Source organism: Micromesistius poutassou, assembly GCF_964030765.1.
Source record: "Micromesistius poutassou genome assembly, chromosome: 4".
In the NCBI taxonomy this organism is placed as follows: domain Eukaryota; kingdom Metazoa; phylum Chordata; class Actinopteri; order Gadiformes; family Gadidae; genus Micromesistius; species Micromesistius poutassou.
Window position 1 is genome coordinate 19,967,967 of NC_140274.1, and position 17,253 is coordinate 19,985,219.

General features: G+C 51.1%; 2 protein-coding genes across 4 annotated transcripts; both read right to left on the minus strand.

Annotated features, from left to right (window-relative positions):
• Positions 1 to 389: 389 nt before the first annotated feature.
• Positions 390 to 7,732, minus strand: cUnh19orf47 (chromosome Un C19orf47 homolog). 2 transcript variants are annotated; one of them, XM_084466683.1, is made up of 8 exons: positions 7,696 to 7,732; positions 6,647 to 6,734; positions 6,418 to 6,532; positions 6,012 to 6,093; positions 4,529 to 4,684; positions 3,986 to 4,060; positions 2,958 to 3,037; positions 390 to 2,105 (listed from the first exon to the last, which is right to left on the minus strand). In XM_084466683.1, exons 1-8 carry the CDS (start codon positions 7,712 to 7,714, stop codon positions 1,518 to 1,520), a joined length of 1,203 nt encoding a protein of 400 aa, XP_084322809.1. In that variant the 5' UTR covers positions 7,715 to 7,732; the 3' UTR covers positions 390 to 1,517. The 2 variants fall into 2 exon arrangements, with proteins under 2 accessions (XP_084322809.1, XP_084322808.1); XM_084466682.1 differs by having other exon boundaries at positions 3,911 to 4,060.
• A 661-nt stretch (positions 7,733 to 8,393) lies between these two features.
• fosb (FBJ murine osteosarcoma viral oncogene homolog B) lies at positions 8,394 to 15,857 on the minus strand. 2 transcript variants are annotated; one of them, XM_084466762.1, is made up of 6 exons: positions 15,640 to 15,857; positions 15,276 to 15,451; positions 13,796 to 14,212; positions 13,138 to 13,245; positions 12,460 to 12,804; positions 8,398 to 11,386 (listed from the first exon to the last, which is right to left on the minus strand). In XM_084466762.1, exons 1-6 carry the CDS (start codon positions 15,701 to 15,703, stop codon positions 11,333 to 11,335), a joined length of 1,164 nt encoding a protein of 387 aa, XP_084322888.1. In that variant the 5' UTR covers positions 15,704 to 15,857; the 3' UTR covers positions 8,398 to 11,332. The 2 variants fall into 2 exon arrangements, with proteins under 2 accessions (XP_084322887.1, XP_084322888.1); XM_084466761.1 differs by having other exon boundaries at positions 8,394 to 12,804.
• Positions 15,858 to 17,253: the final 1,396 nt, after the last annotated feature.

Consider the following 17,253-nt stretch of genomic DNA (forward strand, 5'->3'; position numbering starts at 1 on the left):
AGATGCTGTCGAGGTTAATTCATTCTAAGCGATGGGGCTAATGGGTTACTGGGGCAGGTAAGGTAACGGTTACCGTGGTAACGCATCTTACGCAGCCTCTCGTTTAGCCGGGAACTCAAACCACGATACCTGATTTTACCTGTGTTGTAGGCCTATTGACAGTGTCATGATAAACAACGCAGATGTATCACTGTATTCCCACACATTAAAAATCCCACTTTCATTGATGGATTGCAGACACGTGTGTGGAAGGTCACATTTTAGATAATAAATGCCTCAATATATATTTTTTCTATCTATGCGGGGCCCTGATCGGACGCATCCTATAGAATCTCCCTTCCAAACAGTAAATTAAATGACTTAAAGTAGACGTTTTGTGTTCAAATCTTTCTCTTAAACAACATCATCACATACACCATTGTTTCAGACTTGGTTTTTTTCTTGAACGTTACAGCAACAGTCCGGTTTGTGTTCGCCTCCTCTGACGCGGCCCCCCGGTCTTCTGGGGTCCGAGACGTCCGTTTAAAGGACGCTTTTTGCGCACACCGTACAGTCCTCCACAAACACACTATAGGCGTAATAACAAAATATACACAACAATTGAGAGTGGAGCTCCTGCTTTTGTGAAACCATGTAAAGTGTATAAACCTGGTGGATATAAACCGTGTCTACGGGCCTCGGCAGCCGCTTGTACAAAGGGGCGGACCGGGGGGTAGAAAAGTGGCCGCTAGGGGGAGCTGTGCTGCGGTGTTCCGTGGTGCTTTTCGGGTCGGTTCCCGGGTCGGTTCCCGTATCGGAGTGTGCTCAGAGAGGTTCTTCAGAATGTCGTTTCTTTCAGGTCCACAGGCTTTGCGCTGAGCGCTTTTCATCAGCACAAATCCACTTAAGCTTTTTACTTTCTCCGTAACTCGCTGACAGGTCAAGCGAGAGCAGACATGCAGGGGAGGGGGAGGGGGGGGGGGCAGGGCTGGAGACATGAGTAAAGAGGAGCACTATATTATAAAGTGAAATACGCGTTTTCTCTGAGGGGGAAACAAAAATAATTTCTGTCTTCCTTATGACGCATTCTAGGAAGCCTTATTTTATTCTACAGCAAAACTCCTGCTGCTAAACCCCATCCATAAGGGGGGACGCCCATGCCTTAACAACGCTAATATGATATACCCGGGAAAGGAGTGTGTGATGGCGAGGTGAACCCGTGGAGCCTTTAGTGAAGACAAGTGTGGATGCCACACAGCGTGACTTTCCTTCGTTTGGCGTAATGGGTGATTAGACAGGCTGGGGGGGGGGGGGGGGGGGGAGTAGGAAAAACAGCACCAGATCACTCCCCACATCTGCGCAAAAATAACGACAACACCTGAACACAAAGCCAAAGACGAGGACTCCATCATGATCGAGGAGAAACGCTTCACCAATAAGAATACTAAATAAACCCCGGTCAGGCTCTCTTCTCTGGGAGGGGGCCCCCCGCTGGCGTGCGGGGGGGGGGGCCCCGCTGGCGTGCGGCGGCGGCCGCGTTAAGTGTTCTTGCAGCCCAGCCTCCTGAAGACGCTCACAGAGCCGGCGTCCATCTGGGCCCCCAGACAGTCCCCGGCCGGGGGGGCCGCCGCCGCCATGGCCCCTGTGGCCCCCGTGCTGCTGCTCACCTTGGGGCTGGCCAGGGGCCGCGCCTTGGTGCTGCTCACCCTGTTGTCCTGCATGTCGGGCCCCGGGGCCGCGGAGAGGGCGGCGGCGGCGGCGGCGGGGAGCTTCCCCAGCCGGCGCATCACGCTGAGCTTGGCCGGGGGCCCCGTGGAGGACGGGGCCGACGGGGGGGCCCCGGGCGGGTGTTTGAACTTGCCCCCCAGGCGGCGCATGGCGGTGGGCGGGGCCTTGGGCGGGGCCTGTTTCTTTTTGGGCGGGGCGGCGGGGGCGCGGCATGTCTTGAGGACCCCGGCGTACTGCAGCACGGAGCCCTCCCCGTCGCTGTCCTCCTCCTCCTCCTCCTCCTCCTCCTCTTCCTCCTCCTCCTCCTGGCTGGCGCTGGCGGAGCCCCCGCCGCCGCCCGGAGCGGGCCGCGGCTCGGCCTCGTCGGCCCGACCCAGACGGCTGAACACCCCGGAGGGCTGAGGAGAGAGAGACAGAGAGAGGAGGAGAGAGAGACAGAGAGGAGAGGAGAGAGAGACAGAGAGAGAGACAGAGGAGAGAGAGACAGAGAGAGGAGGAGAGAGAGACAGAGACAGAGAGAGGAGGAGAGACAGAGAGAGGAGGAGAGAGAGACAGAGAGGAGAGAGAGACAGAGAGAGGAGGAGAGAGACAGAGAGGAGAGGAGAGAGAGACAGAGAGGAGAGGAGAGAGAGACAGAGAGGAGAGGAGAGAGAGAGAGAGGAGGAGAGAGAGACAGAGAGGAGGAGAGAGAGACAGAGAGGAGGAGAGAGAGACAGAGAGGAGGAGAGAGAGACAGAGAGGAGGAGAGAGAGACAGAGAGAGGAGAGAGAGACAGAGAGAGGAGAGAGAGACAGAGAGGAGAGAGAGACAGAGAGGAGGAGAGACAGAGGAGGAGAGAGAGAGAGGAGGAGAGAGAGAGGAGAGACAGAGAGAGGAGAGGAGAGAGAGGGGAGAGAGAGACAGAGAGGAGAGGAGAGAGGGGAGAGGAGAGGGGAGAGAGAGACAGAGAGAGGAGAGAGAGACAGAGAGAGAGGAGGAGAGAGACAGCAAGAGGAGGGGAGAGGGGACAGAGGAGAGAGACAGAGAGGAGAGAGAGAGAGACAGAGAGGGGAGGAGATATGAAAACTTTAACCATAACGGTATCTCCCGTTTATTAAATGCTTTGACTGAGCACATCAACGTAAACCCCTCCCATCACCAACAGTTTGACATCCTGGTCTGCGTGAGTGTTAGCAGCTCCTCCCCGTACCACAGGTCATTGGTTCTTCTAGCTCACGGTTCTGATGACACGCTAGGGGACCAGGCCTTACCTTGGTGCTGGTGCTGCTGTTGGTCGTGTCGGGCTTGGACTCCGCTCCGAGCCGCTCAAACACAGACATCCGCTTTGAACCTTTACGAGACGGGGAGGGTTAACAGGATGACACAGAGGAGCGTGAACACACGAGCAACATAATTACAATAATCACACCTGACAACGACCAGCGACGAGGCCTACACTGGACACTGAGCAGCTGATATACATATAACACGTATTTAATATTTACTAATGACAAGCAGCTCATGTGGCCGACGTTCCCGGTTTCCCTTCTGGGCCCTGAGCCGTCTTCATGTTTCTAATGCAGCTCCGGGTCTGTTCAGTCGGCAAGGACGAGGAAGGACAAGGCTCTTTAGGCCGGGAGAATCCGGAACAATCTCAGCTGATCCAGTCTGTTTGTTTGGCGGCAGAACGCGGCGTTTGAGGGCCAATTTGATTCGTGTCTGGCAAACCCGAGGTTCTCTGAAACTGGTGAATCCAACACACGGGCCGAAACAGACCAGCGCTACACATGGGATCTGGTCGCACAACATTCATGACATTGAGATGTGTACTTCTTTGTTAAAAAAAAGGTGTAGTTTGTCATATTTGCACGAACCCGACCAGATGTCCTCCAGGAACAATATTATTTCATGCCCATAATTATAATACTCAACTACATTATCCGACTAACGAAGAAGAACCACACGTGACCAGAAGCAGCGAACACACAGAGACAGACGGATGACGTTCACACACGGGACACACGACTCATAACCAGACAGAAGAATTAGTAAACAAGACACCACAGGCAGTCGAGCAGGCAGTTACATAAGGGTTAGCCCGGATGGAGGATGAGTCCTTATGGTCCACACAGATGAGGTGTTTAGTGTCGGGGGGGTGGGGGGGGGGGGGGGGGGGCTCTAGAGACGGCGGTACGGAGCCGGAGGAGCCCGGGCCACAGCCTACCTTTCCTCCCCTGCTGGGCCAAGATGCGGCGTGTGCGCGCTGTAGTGCCCTTGGGCATGTTGACGATGTACTTGCCTTCCATCTCCGCGGTTACGCGCCGTCGTTTCACGGCAGGCAAGCCTTTCCCCTCGTCCGCAGGCTGGGTTACGACTGAGGAGGGGGAGGGGGGGGGCGGAGACGCGTCGTCAGAGCGAGCCTACTTCCACCATGTGACGGACTTTATGGAATGCACCGTGTATATATATATATATATAACATCAATACCAAGCTGTTGTGGTGCCCCGCTGCATTGTGGGATGGGGAGGAGCCACCTGGTGACTCCGATGTGGCCGCTAAGTTCAGCTGTCCTCTTTAGTTATGCATTACACTTCGATAGATTTATAGTTGATAAATAGCAGCTTTATTTTATGGTTTCACCTTTAGTTGTATCTTATATGGTTCTGATTATATGGCTCTCTATCTTTTTCCTGAGGTTTGCCGCCGTGTTTACACGACTGCATCCAGTCGATGTAACTTTTGAAAACATAAAAGATTCCCCGATAGCGAATGGTTCCCACCTTCAGCACACATTCCGGAACGGTGACTAAGCGGCCGGACGGAGCAGAGGAGGCTTCCTACCTGTTTTCCCGCTCTTGCTGGCCTGTTTGTTGGACACGGTGACGGAGAGGCGGTTGTCCGGGAGACGGTTGTCCGGGAGACGGTTGTCGGGGCGTCGGTTGGGCGTGCTCGGGGGCGAGTCCCGGCTCAAGGCGTTAGCGATCATACGCGTGGCGGCTAAAAAATTAACCAGGACACAAACAAACAAAGTCAAATTTCACTCAACCGTCACATCACTCAGCTGCTCAGAGTCTTCCTTCAGATATCGGAAACTGGCGCACACCTATGAGAATGGAAATGTGACCGCGTTCTTTTTCCTTTTTCCTTGGATTTATTAGCAGGCTACACTGTGTCGGGCTGCTATGAGATCACGATGCTTACGTCGCTGCCGTGGCTATCGTCGTCCGGCTTAAACCCCGCCCTACCATAAGGGTACTGGCGGCGGTGGAAACGCAACACGTAACCGAGCTGGGCTATACCGCACCCTCACTGCTGAGCTGTCTGTAACTCAGCACCCCTCTATACAGGCTGTAACACTGTCTGTAACTCAGCACCCCTCTATACAGGCTGTAACACTGTAACTCCACACCCCTCTATACAGGCTGTAACACTAACTCCACACCCCTTTATACAGGCTGTAACACTGTAACTCAGCACCCCTCTATACAGGCTGTAACACTGTCTGTAACTCAGCACCCCTCTATACAGGCTGTAACACTGTCTGTAACTCAGCACCCCTCTATACAGGCTGTAACACTGTAACTCCACACCCCTCTATACAGGCTGTAACACTGTAACTCACCACCCCTCTATACAGGCTGTAACACTGTAACTCAGCACCCCTCTATACAGGCTGTAACACTGTAACTCAGCACCCCTCTATACAGGCTGTAACACTGTAACTCAGCACCCCTCTATACAGGCTGTAACACTGTCTGTAACTCAGCACCCCTCTATACAGGCTGTAACACTGTCTGTAACTCAGCACCCCTCTATACAGGCTGTAACACTGTCTGTAACTCAGCACCCCTCTATACAGGCTGTAACACTGTAACTCCACACCCCTCTATACAGGCTGTAACACTGTCTGTAACTCAGCACCCCTCTATACAGGCTGTAACACTGTAACTCAGCACCCCTCTATACAGGCTGTAACACTGTAACTCCACAGCCCTCTATACAGGCTGTAACACTGTCTGTAACTCAGCACCCCTCTATACAGGCTGTAACACTGTAACTCAGCACCCCTCTATACAGGCTGTAACACTGTCTGTAACTCAGCACCCCTCTATACAGGCTGTAACACTGTCTGTAACTCAGCACCCCTCTATACAGGCTGTAACACTGTCTGTAACTCAGCACCCCTCTATACAGGCTGTAACACTGTCTGTAACTCAGCACCCCTCTATACAGGCTGTAACACTGTAACTCAGCACCCCTCTATACAGGCTGTAACACTGTAACTCCACACCCCTCTATACAGGCTGTCCCGCCCCGTACTCACGGGTGTGGGCGGTCCTGCGGAGTTCCGCCTGGACGCTCGTCTGTCCTGAGGAGATGGCTTCAGTGGCCATCTTGCACATGTCCTGTGGATGAGGAGGATAATAAACAATCACAATTTAATGAGTTAACTTCCACTGAATAAAAGCCAGGGTATGGAATTTAATTTGGAAGCATTTTTCGACCCGTTTGTTGAACTGACCGCAATCAACCGAACAGATGCTCAGACACATTTGTTCTTTATTCTCTTCTCTATGTGTGGCGATCGCAGGCCTGTGATAAGCCCGACCAATCCTTTTATTCGGCCAGAATGAACCGATTGGACGGCTCACCTGTTTGTCTAACTTCACTCACTTATTTTATCGTCACCAACTGTCAACGCACCAATCAAACCCTGTGCTCCCCCTCACCTGTCTGTAGACCAGTTTAGCATGCTTCAGGATGGCGATGATGTCTCCGATGACCGTGATGCCCAGGTCCATCATGATCTCCTTACTCAGGTCCATCAGCATGTTCTTCTGGATCCTTCGGTTGGGGAAGAAATAAAACAAAAATCAGAGACGCCGAGAGTCAAACGTCATGAATGCCACCGATTTGTACAACAGGTTTTCTCTGTAATTCAGTGGACTCAATAGTTACCTGTTGTCCGCAAAGGATACCGCGTAGGTTACAGCGAGACCGGCAGGGATCCCAGCCTCCCTGAAGAACTGCATCCACTCGGAGGTGGCTGTGGGCAGAGCAGATACGACGCATTCAGTCAACAGACCTATGGGTCCATCAAGACTCGTACTTTAACACAGTTAGAAGTCAAGTTACCGGGAGATCAGTTTGGCCATGAATTACACTTGACTTCTTTGGTTTTCTAGGTAATTAATAGTAACAATGTATTGTGTGTGCGCGCGCGCCTGGGGGCGGACCTCGGAGAGGCCGGCTGCTGACCGCTGACGACACATGGGGACCAGCTGAGGGGTATTTATAGTCTCTGATGGCTGGATCTGTGGTCGCCCGATTTCATTGGATATCGTGGTGGCCACAGTCACTGAGAAACACAGCTTCCCACCTCACCCTAACCCACCCGCCTGAAGCCCGTAGAACGAAGCGGTCCTAACGAGCCTCCTTCACATGGACCAACAGGGGGAGGACAATGAATGAGCACCGCGCTGAACACATGAACTGAAATCCTCTGCTCACACATGGTGGGGATGGTGGACGACGTTAAATAGTCAACTCCAACACGACGGCCCATGAGCGAGCGGGTCGACTGAGCATGACCTATAACATATTATGATGAAGCAGGGTCAGTCAACTCGACCTGATGCAAAGTAAAGCCGGTAGCGTGATGCTAGTGGGGTAGCTCCGAGTAGCTCTGTGCGGTGCAGGGAGTTTAACAACTTTATACGTGTGAGATGCCTTTGAAGTAGGAGTCTAGAGTAGAGGTTAAAGCATGTATGTCCCGACAGTTACAGTAGGACAGCCTGGTGAAGTCTCGGTGTTTAAATAAAGCCAGCTAGCATGCTAGCCCCGGTCCGGTTTAAAGCAGCACTACCGAAACGTCGATCCCTGCAGCTCGGAAACGGCTCGGGGGAAGCGTCGCGCATGGTTCCGCTTTGACCTCGAACACAGACGACGGTCTAAATGTGTTAAATTCGACGGAATCATTATATTCGGCTAGGCCTTTTCTCGCTCACCTGTTGTTACGGACGCCATGTTTATCAATGTGAGGCGTCCCGGACGTATGGTGACGTCATGTCCGCCGTGTGAACGGGACGCTGCTGTTGTGAATCCGTCGTCCACCGCTAGAGGGCAATATAGACCCGCTTCTTAGGAATCTCCCTTTGCAACTAAAAGTAAAGTGGGTGTTTCAGAGGACATAAACAGAATAGTGAAAAATCCCAACCTGCTGAAAGAAAAGGTTGAAACATGGGTATTGTTTGGTTGAGAAGCCTATAAAACACTGTAAAGGACGCAACACAGATATGGACAGTTACATCCATTCAAGCATGCCTTATGCATGAGCGCTATTTATTACATTAGCTTCCTCAAGGAGGGTAATTTCACATTAACACATTTGACATTAGGGGTAAAAGGTGTACTGTCAACCTCATATAGCTTACAAAGATGAGAACAGATAGATCCTGCCCCATATGCCAGCTTTAATACCCATCACAGACTATCTTAAAGAGCTGTCCCTCTAATGATTACAAACTAGTCAAATGTTTATCACAGTAAGAGATAAAGCTTTTCATTGAAATGTATGCAAAAAAGCTTTGAAAAAGGAATACATCTTTCTGTAAAAAAAAAAAAACCTAACATACAAGAAAAAAATGAATACGGTGAAATAAAAAGTTTAGAAATGAATAAGTAAAATATTTTTTTATTTATGTAGCACTTTTAAAACAAAGCCTCAAAGTGCTGTGAAGAGGTAATCCAATCAAGTGACAGAAACCCAACCAACGTCTCATCTCTACCCAACGTGCCCAGAGGGGTCGTCAGGGCAACAGGACACGGGAAAGGCTCTAGAAATGTTACAGTAAATATTATGAATAGAATATCCACATCTTAACTGGAGGTCATAAATAAAGCAATACATCACCACGCTGGACAAAGTAGCAGAAAACGTGCCAAGATAGTATGTAATAGCACTCTATCTCAGGTCTTCAGTTTGGTTGCTACATCATGGTTATCCTGGATGATATCAGGTATTGCATATTATACACTGCAAAGAACTCCTAACATAGTTGGATCAAGTTCCGACCACTCGTGAGTGTATTTTTGGATATATGCTATGCCATTGGATTCGTATCCAGGTCGCCGATGAAGATGATGCAGATGTTTGCAGAGCAAGTGCAGTGTCAAAACACACCGCAGCGAGCCACTGGTGATCACATTACCCTCCCAAGGCCAACGCTTTCCCCCATGGCAGGCTTCCAGAGAGAAGAAATTCACCCAAAGAAATGGACACTGGTTCCCATGCGGACCAAAAGCAGTCGTGTATATTAGAGAATATACAGTGTCACATTCTGTGTGGAACCATAGCCATAGAAACGTCATACAAAGGGAAATCCTCCTCTTATTAGAGATTCATATTATAAACTGTAAGTAGCACCAAAAAGGAATGTACATGAGAACTACTGAATATATAGAGCATAATTTTTTTGGGACCCCAGAACACATTTTTATCACATTATGTCTGGAGTGACAATAAAAGGCAACTTCAATACCAACAAAATGTACAAACATAGGCCCTGTGCCGGACCGGAAACCAGTCTGCCCACCTGGGAGCGCCCGGAGACACTGTCAAAAACAATCAATAAGCAGTCAATTCTTATCTCTATATACTGAGCTTCATAATGTTGACACCTGATATCAAATTGACCTTCAAAAAAACAACAATTTTATTGACAGTGGCTAAAGAGCGACATGTTTGACCCCAAGAGGTCACAGGTTAATCCGATGTTGGGTCCTATACATTAAAGAGTCTGTCTCTAAGTAACATTCTGTTGCAGCATATCTTAATATCGGGGCAGACTCGTTGAATTCCCCTTTAGTCGCCGGCTGTCAGCCGTTGAGTGCTCGGGGTCAGTGGCTTTGGGGCAGACCTCACAGAGAAAAACCACCCCTAACCCAGCAGAACCAGAACATAACCTTGTCTTACCCAACACATGTACTGGTGCAGGCTAGTGTTTTATATATAAAACATGTAAATACACGGGGTGAGGCAGTAAGATTGCGCTTAATGTTGGGAAACGGGGGAGGGGGGAGTGCTTTCGTTATACTATAGTTCTTTTTTTGTTCTTTTAGAAAAATATCCCATTTTAAAACTAGCTTCAATAACATCACCTCATCTTGTTTTTTCTTCATTGACAAAAATATTGTATTTAGATCTGTAACATTCATACTTTACAATCATGGCACATAAACGAATATATATACATTTCTTGTATATATGTATATGCATAAAGGCGTACGAATAAATCTTTTGACACAGAAACACTTTCATAGTGCACGACATGCCTCTGAAGTTGCCAAACAAAATCACAATACAATAACAAAACAATATTAGTTACAATGTAATTATAATAGTAACAGTTATGAGGAAACCAAAGAAAATACGAGAAATCTTGGCAGCAACATTACAATTAAGAGCATGGGACAACGCAAAACACACATTCAAACAAACATAAAACTATAAAAATAGCATTTCTTTACTCAACCACATAGGAAAATAAATTGTACAAGTTCACAGGCAAAGAAAGAAGGCTATCTCCAAAATATACCCTCATAACATCGCTTTACTTTCTGGTCTTATTTGTGCTCTCCATCCCACGGACTTCAATAACAGGCCGAGTGGCTCTGAGTGGACAGACTCACCAATAAATACACCCTCCATCTGGGCTCCCCTGAGGGAACAGAGAGGGTGCAGAGCCCACCGCACCCGACACTTGGATTGTCCAAGCCACTTAAAAAAAATATCTCCTCTAAATAAAGGCAACAGTTTGCTTCCTATTCATTCACATGGTCCCAACAGGTGTGCCTCATAAAGCTCCTACAAACACCCCTCCCAAATTCTTCAGAACATTCCTTTTAATATGCTCCTAACGCGTTCTTCCTCAGAGCTGACACCCTCTTTTCAGATCCTGGATATCAAACCGAGCCTTTGATGCAAAAACAAGGAGGCGGTTAGCCGGGGGACAGAACAAATCAAGCCTTGACGTCAGGACTTGAAGATGACCATTTGAATACTTGCATGTTGGCCAAGAGGATGCGGCCGTGCCGTACGGGGGCGGGGCCGGGCAGCTGATGAGTCACCCTCCCACAAAGTTTGCAAGAGCAAAGAGTTTTCTTTTTTGTTGTGCTTTTTAACATTTGGCTCCGGATATCGATGGTGTGAAGCTCCTCCCTCTCCTCTTCCTGGGGTCAAAGCCTCATCATCATGTCAGCTCTGACTTCCTTTCCTTCCTTTCCTTCCTTTCCTTCCTTTCCTTCGCTTACGTTCCCCTCCAACCTCAACCATCGCACAGGAAGAAGAAGCATCTCATCTTTCGTCATTTTAAACTCCATCATTGGCTCAGGAGAGGACAGTGGCATCTGTTGAATTGCTCACATCTATCTGTCATTTCTTTACATTTGCGTGCGTGTCTGTGTGTGTGTGTGTGTGTGTGTGCGTGCGTGGATGACTATCACTCGCTCTAAGCATTTCCCTGTTTCCAAAATAAAAGCCTCTGCTGTGTCGGTGTGTCATGGGGTGTCCACGTGTGTGTGTGTGTGTGTGTGTCTGTCTGTCTGTCTGCGCGTGCATGGGAGCGTTTTGGGGCGGTCCGCCCTTCACTCAAGGTCCCAGGGGTCGGTCGGAGTCTTCGGGCTCTCGGGGGACGGAGACTTCAGAGAAGGAAAGGGAGAGACACAGAAACAGAAGGATAAAGAGGCCACAGTCGGGACGGGACGGCCGGGGGCCGGCACAGCAGTAGCATACAAAAAGAAGAGTGATGCGGAGGGCAGAAGCGGAGAGCCCCTCGGTCCCGTCACGCGTTAACGTCACATCGAATGGAGAAGCGAGGAGCGTCGAGGAATGTGAGGAGAAGAGGAGGAGAGCGAGAGATCGGCCGTCTGTCCTTCAGTAGGAGTGACCCCAGCCAAGGTGTCCTTCCTCCCTAGTTCAGCTCGGCACAAATACATTCAGCGTGGTGATGAAGAGGAGCAGGAGGTGATGGAGGGGGATGGGAGGGTGAGCACTAGGGGGGGGGGAGGGGGGGGGGATAGGGCTCATAATTTGAAATAGAAATAATTCACTTGAAAGTTAAAGTTTCAAAGGAATTATTGTGAATGAAAGTAATAACTGAATCCCTTGGAAACTATTTTGGAACGATTTGATACTGCTGTGTACACGGACGCCTTTGGTTCACACGAGACCCATTAGAATCCTCAATGAGAAGGGAATGAATTCTAAATCCCTGGTTAATAATTCGGGTTTTTTTTTCAATGTGCAAATATCCGAGAAAGGCTCGCTATCGGAATGCGCGACGGAACACGTACACTCGGCGTTCAGTGCAGCGCGAGCGATCGCCCGGGTGCCTGGTACCGCCTGGGGCGTGAGCCGGCGCTGTGTGTGTGTGTGTGTGTGTGTGTGTGTGTGTGTGTGTGTGCGTGTGCGTCGACGTGTACGTATAGGGTTAGGGCGAGTGTCTGTCGGTCAGTCAGAGCGCCAGCAGGGAGGGCGAGTTCAGTGAATCGGAGGACTGCTCGCTACTGCTGTTGCGCTGGTTGGCACTGACCCCGCAGGCTCCCTCTGGGTAGGTGAACACAAATGAAGATGTGTATGAGGGGTTGAAGCCGCCGTCATGGGTAACACCACCACCAGCACCACCAGCACCACCACCACTGTCGAGGGCCGCGTGGCAGGCCCCGCCCGCCGCCTGCTGGATCGAGCCATAGAAAGAAGTAGAAAAGGCTACCTCCTGCATTAGCCCTGGCGGTGGCAGCTGCGGCTGCTGCTGCTGGAGGGACAGCGAGGTGGACGGGTGAGGGGTGTAGGCGGGAGGCAGGAAGAAATCGTCCTCCTTCACAGTCAGGCCCAGGATGGAGACCTCCTGCTGGGTGGGCTGGGGGGCGAGCTGCACGGGGGGCAGCTGCACGGGGGGCAGCTGCACGGGGGGCGGCTGCAGGGGCTGCTCCTGGTAGGGGATCTTGCAGCCGGGCTGGTGGGCCACCAGCACAAACTCCAGACGCTCCTTCTCCTTCTGCAGCTCCGAGATCTCCGCCTCCAGCTCTGACTTCTCCTCCTCCAGGACGTCCGTCTCCTGTGGGGGGAGACGGGGGGGGGGGGGGGGAGGGAGGGAGGGGGAGACAGGGGGAGAGAGGGGGAGAGAGCGTCTGGTTACAGGTGAGGCAGACGGGGGCAGGAGGATCAGGACATGGACTGAACGCTGTGTTGTTTCAGGGTCTGCTGGTGATCTGGGGGGTCTCTGTTGTGATTCTACAGCAGTAGAACCCCATCCCAACAGGGAGCATTACAGTGCAAAACCCTCTCCCGGGTTTTTACAATTACGATGAGGGCAGACACTGCACTGATATCAACCAGGGTAACAAAGGGTTTGGGGACCCCGCCCACAACAAACGCGCCGGGGGCCTACCGACTGCAGCCGGTCCGTGAGTTCCCGACGGCGGTTGCGGCATTTGGCGGCGGCCATCTTGTTGCGCTCGCGGCGAACGCGTCTCTTCTCCACCTCCTCGGGGGTCAGCTGGGGACACAAGGAGGGACACGGGTTCGGTTCTCTGTGGAGTATCAGCCCCTGTCGCACGACGCAACGTCAGACTCTGTGGTTATCTCTACACATGTACGGCTGTTGGTGGGGTTGGTGTTGTTTATGTTTTGATGTTTACGCACACGTGCGTACGGTGCGCTGCTCATGTGATGCGGTCATGGATCTGTGAAACGTGTTGATTTTGATATCTGCTGCATGGCTGTGTAACTCACACGATGCAGTTATTTTATTAATTATATTTGGATTTTCCTTTTTAGAAAGGCCTGACCAGGGACTGGGGTTGCAAAGTAGCCAACTGGCCATAAACCTTCCATGCAACACTATCTACACACAGTGTTATGGCATTGACTGTGCATAATTGTGTATGTAATAATGTGCGCTGCATTGTCCCTGACAAATAAACTCATAATAATAATAATAACATAGTAAGTAATAAAACACAGCGACACAACCAGGACCGTGTGGGGGATCCCAGGAACAAGAAGAGGAGAACGTCACGAGCGCACACACACACACACACACTTACTAATACGCCAGCATCGCCGTCGTCGCTCACTGACTCCTCCCTCGCCCGACGGCTGCGGGCCCTGGAGGAGCGGGCGGGGCCCGGGGCGGGGCTCTGGCCGGGGGCGGGGCCCTGGGGGGGGTCCGCGCTAGAGGAGGACGGGAAAGAGGAGCCCGTGGAGTAGCTGGGCCCCGGCATGTCGTAGGGGTCGCCCAGGGGCCCGTGGTGGGTCATGGGGGGCCCCCCGAGGCCCTGGCCGGGGGCCTGGGAGGAGATGAGGGTGGGCTGCACCATCCACTGCAGGTCCTGGCTGCTGGTGATGGCGGTGACGGTGGGGACGAACGAGCCGGGCATCTCCACGCCACCTCCTGCTGCTCCTCCCGCTGCTCCTGCTCCGCCCGCGACACTGCTGAGCCCGCTTGAGGCCGGCACACACTCCTACAGGGAGACACGCCGGAGGGTGACTTTTCCTTTTTGATTGTTCATGGAATACATCATGAATTCATTCAATACAACACAACTATATTCACTCACTCACACAGACTCACACAGATCACTCACTACACATATATATTTAAATAAATACATGTTTAACTTTTCTTTCCACCTGCCTATCTGTTTAGCCGTCATCCTGTCCTGTTGCCGTCTATCTTTAGAACCCATCTGCTACTAAAAGTGTGTCACTGATATAAATCCAGCTCCATTATTATTTTTCTGTCGAGGACCATTCTGGTCCCTTCAGCCTGAATCGAGGCTTTATTTAGACCCGGGGCGGAAAGCGATGCCAACACGAGTAGCCCAGCGAGTATTATTAATATTCATACGAGTGCGCGTAGCTGATTGGATGAGGCGGGTTGAAGCAGCGAAAGAAACCAATCGCGTTCCTCGAAAGCCGCCCCCCTCCCGCTGCTGCCTCCTCCCCCGTCACTCCCCCGCCGGTGTTCCCCTTAGCAACGCAACGTAACACTCCAAAATAGAACGCATTGACGTCACGCCGGGTCCGAGGAGGAGCGCGTGGATGAGCGGGGGGGGGGGCGGGGCCTCGCTGCGGACGTAGCGGGGGGGCGGGCCTCGCTGCTGACGTAGCACGTACGTAGGAGAGTTCCTCGGCTCGCTCGTTCGCTCTGCGGCCAGTGTTGCCAGATTGGGCGGGAAATCGGGCCCAATCTGGCAACACTGTCTGCAGCGGAATAGCAGAACCGACCACGTTGTCATCGCCTGACAGATGAAGCCGGTGAATTGCAAACCCTGGAAACTAAGCACGATGTACCGACCGTAAACACGGACGGCCTGAATACGATAACGGTGAACGTATCCGAAGTGTTGTGGTCGTTAAACTGTCACGTTGTTCCACTGAGGCTGTGCATAAATCATACAGGGTATCCCCATCCTGCTGCAGTGGTTTCCATCCCACACACTCACTGTAAACACGCGCTCTCCCTGTCGGTCATAAATATATATCATATACAATCTATAAATACAGGCTCCGAATCAAAGTTACCTGCGGAGCACTGGTGGTCGCCGGGCTGCCGAAGGAGTCCAGGGAGGAGATGTACTGGGACTCGATGGACGGGGACGAACTCTCACGGGAACCGCTGTCGATGTCTCCGGAGAACCCTCCGAACATTACCCCCGGGGAGCCTCTTGATGGGTCGGTGCGGGACAGCGGGGCGTCACCTGTAGCGACCACACAGCGTTACCCCCCACGACACGACCCGGGACAGCGACCCCAGTCGGGATATGGGTCTCAGTTAACCGGGCCGGTCCTGTCCAGTGCACACCAGGAGATGGAGCCCCGGCTCTGCGGTTCGCTAACCGCGGACTTTAGCTCTGCTGCCGTCCGGTTGTATTGATCTAGAACTTACCGTTGGTGGTCTTCTTAACGTGGTGCGGTAATGTGCTTTTAGTGTCTTTCCAAAAAAGTTGCATGGAGAAGGTGATCCGGGTCCCCTGGTCGGGAGGCGCCTGAACTCCAGATGTTCCGCTCCGCTCAGACCGAGAGGTATTCCCTTAGTCCGCCGTCCCAATGTAAGGTTACAAATCCACTGAGGCTGGCCGACGTTACAGTCTTTAAGTCCACGGGTCCGCGTCTCGCCTTATAGTCTTGAATGAATCCATCCTCTTTGAGTAAAACCAGGGCATTTCTACCTCTCCTTTCTCGCTCTCTTTAAGTCCCGCCTCGGAGTTCCGCCGTGACGTACGTGCCCATGTATGGAGCTGTGCTGGTGTTTTGTTTGGTCTCCTTGGTGACGTTGAGGGAATCCCTTTTACCTCGCTCACGGGGAAGAATAGAGGGTTTTTTTTTACTATCAAACCACGAGATGTTTCTCACCGTCTGACAATGCATCAAAGGAAACGTTAAGAAGAATCCAGCGCGTTGCAAACGGAAACATTACGAATTATTCTAACGTATAAGCACGTGTCAATGGATACGTCATGTCAAAAATAAATAAAAAGTGAATTAGAAATATGGCATTAGGCTAGGCCTACTCATTGACCTTTTTGATGTTGGTTTAATGTATAACTTTAGGTTAAACTCCATTTACTGTGCGTCCAGTAGGCTAACTCCCTATATAGCCTAAAGTCTGATTCTGGAATTTAGCATTTAAAGGATGTAACGTTGTCATTGGCTCCAGCCGATGCATTCTGTCACATGGGCTTCATGGACCTATCCAAGTCCGAGGCAGACACGCACCTCCGGATAACCACCTCGCTGCCTTTGTTGTGCAACACGCAGGCAGCATTCCTTCAGCGGAGGACGAGGGCGGGCTGAGGAAATCCTGCTGCCGACACTCTCGGCCACGCCCTGGGAACCCTGCACTCTGGCAAGGACTCAAACTTTTTTTTTTTTTTACAGGGAGTGAGTTTGTTCGTTTAACAGTAAGGCCTAGAGCAATTATGTTATGGCTGCAGGCAGACAACTGACATTAATTATCCTGCCAATAAGTGGCCGGCGTTTTTTATTTGTGTGTGTTGATTTTATGTAGGCTACTTAATGTTCTCCCAAACGTCACATTAAATGTGAAGTGTCTGGAGTTTTGCGGAATCTAGTGGAACAGATTTTGCTGAAGTAAGTTTACTTTAGGGTATAAACATCAACAACATCAACATGGACACCTGGCCGGACAGAGCTCCACACCGACACACCCTGGCGATATGTATAGGTACCGATCAGCCTAGCTCTCTCTTGGACCTGCCAGTGAAGAATTTTTTATTTAGATTAGATTTTTATTTAGTATTTAGAGGATCCATTTTTCTCCTGTGGGGGGGGGGGGGGGGAGAAAGGGGGAGAGAGGGGGACAGTCTGGTTACAGGTGGAGCAGACCGTGGCAGGTGGTTCAGGACATGGACTGAAGGCTCTGCTGGTGATCACAATAGTGATCATTACAGCACAATATTTTTTTCCAAATGATACAGACTGGACCTTTAAACGCATGACTGTATCATATTGTATCCGCCTCTATTATATATTGCTATCT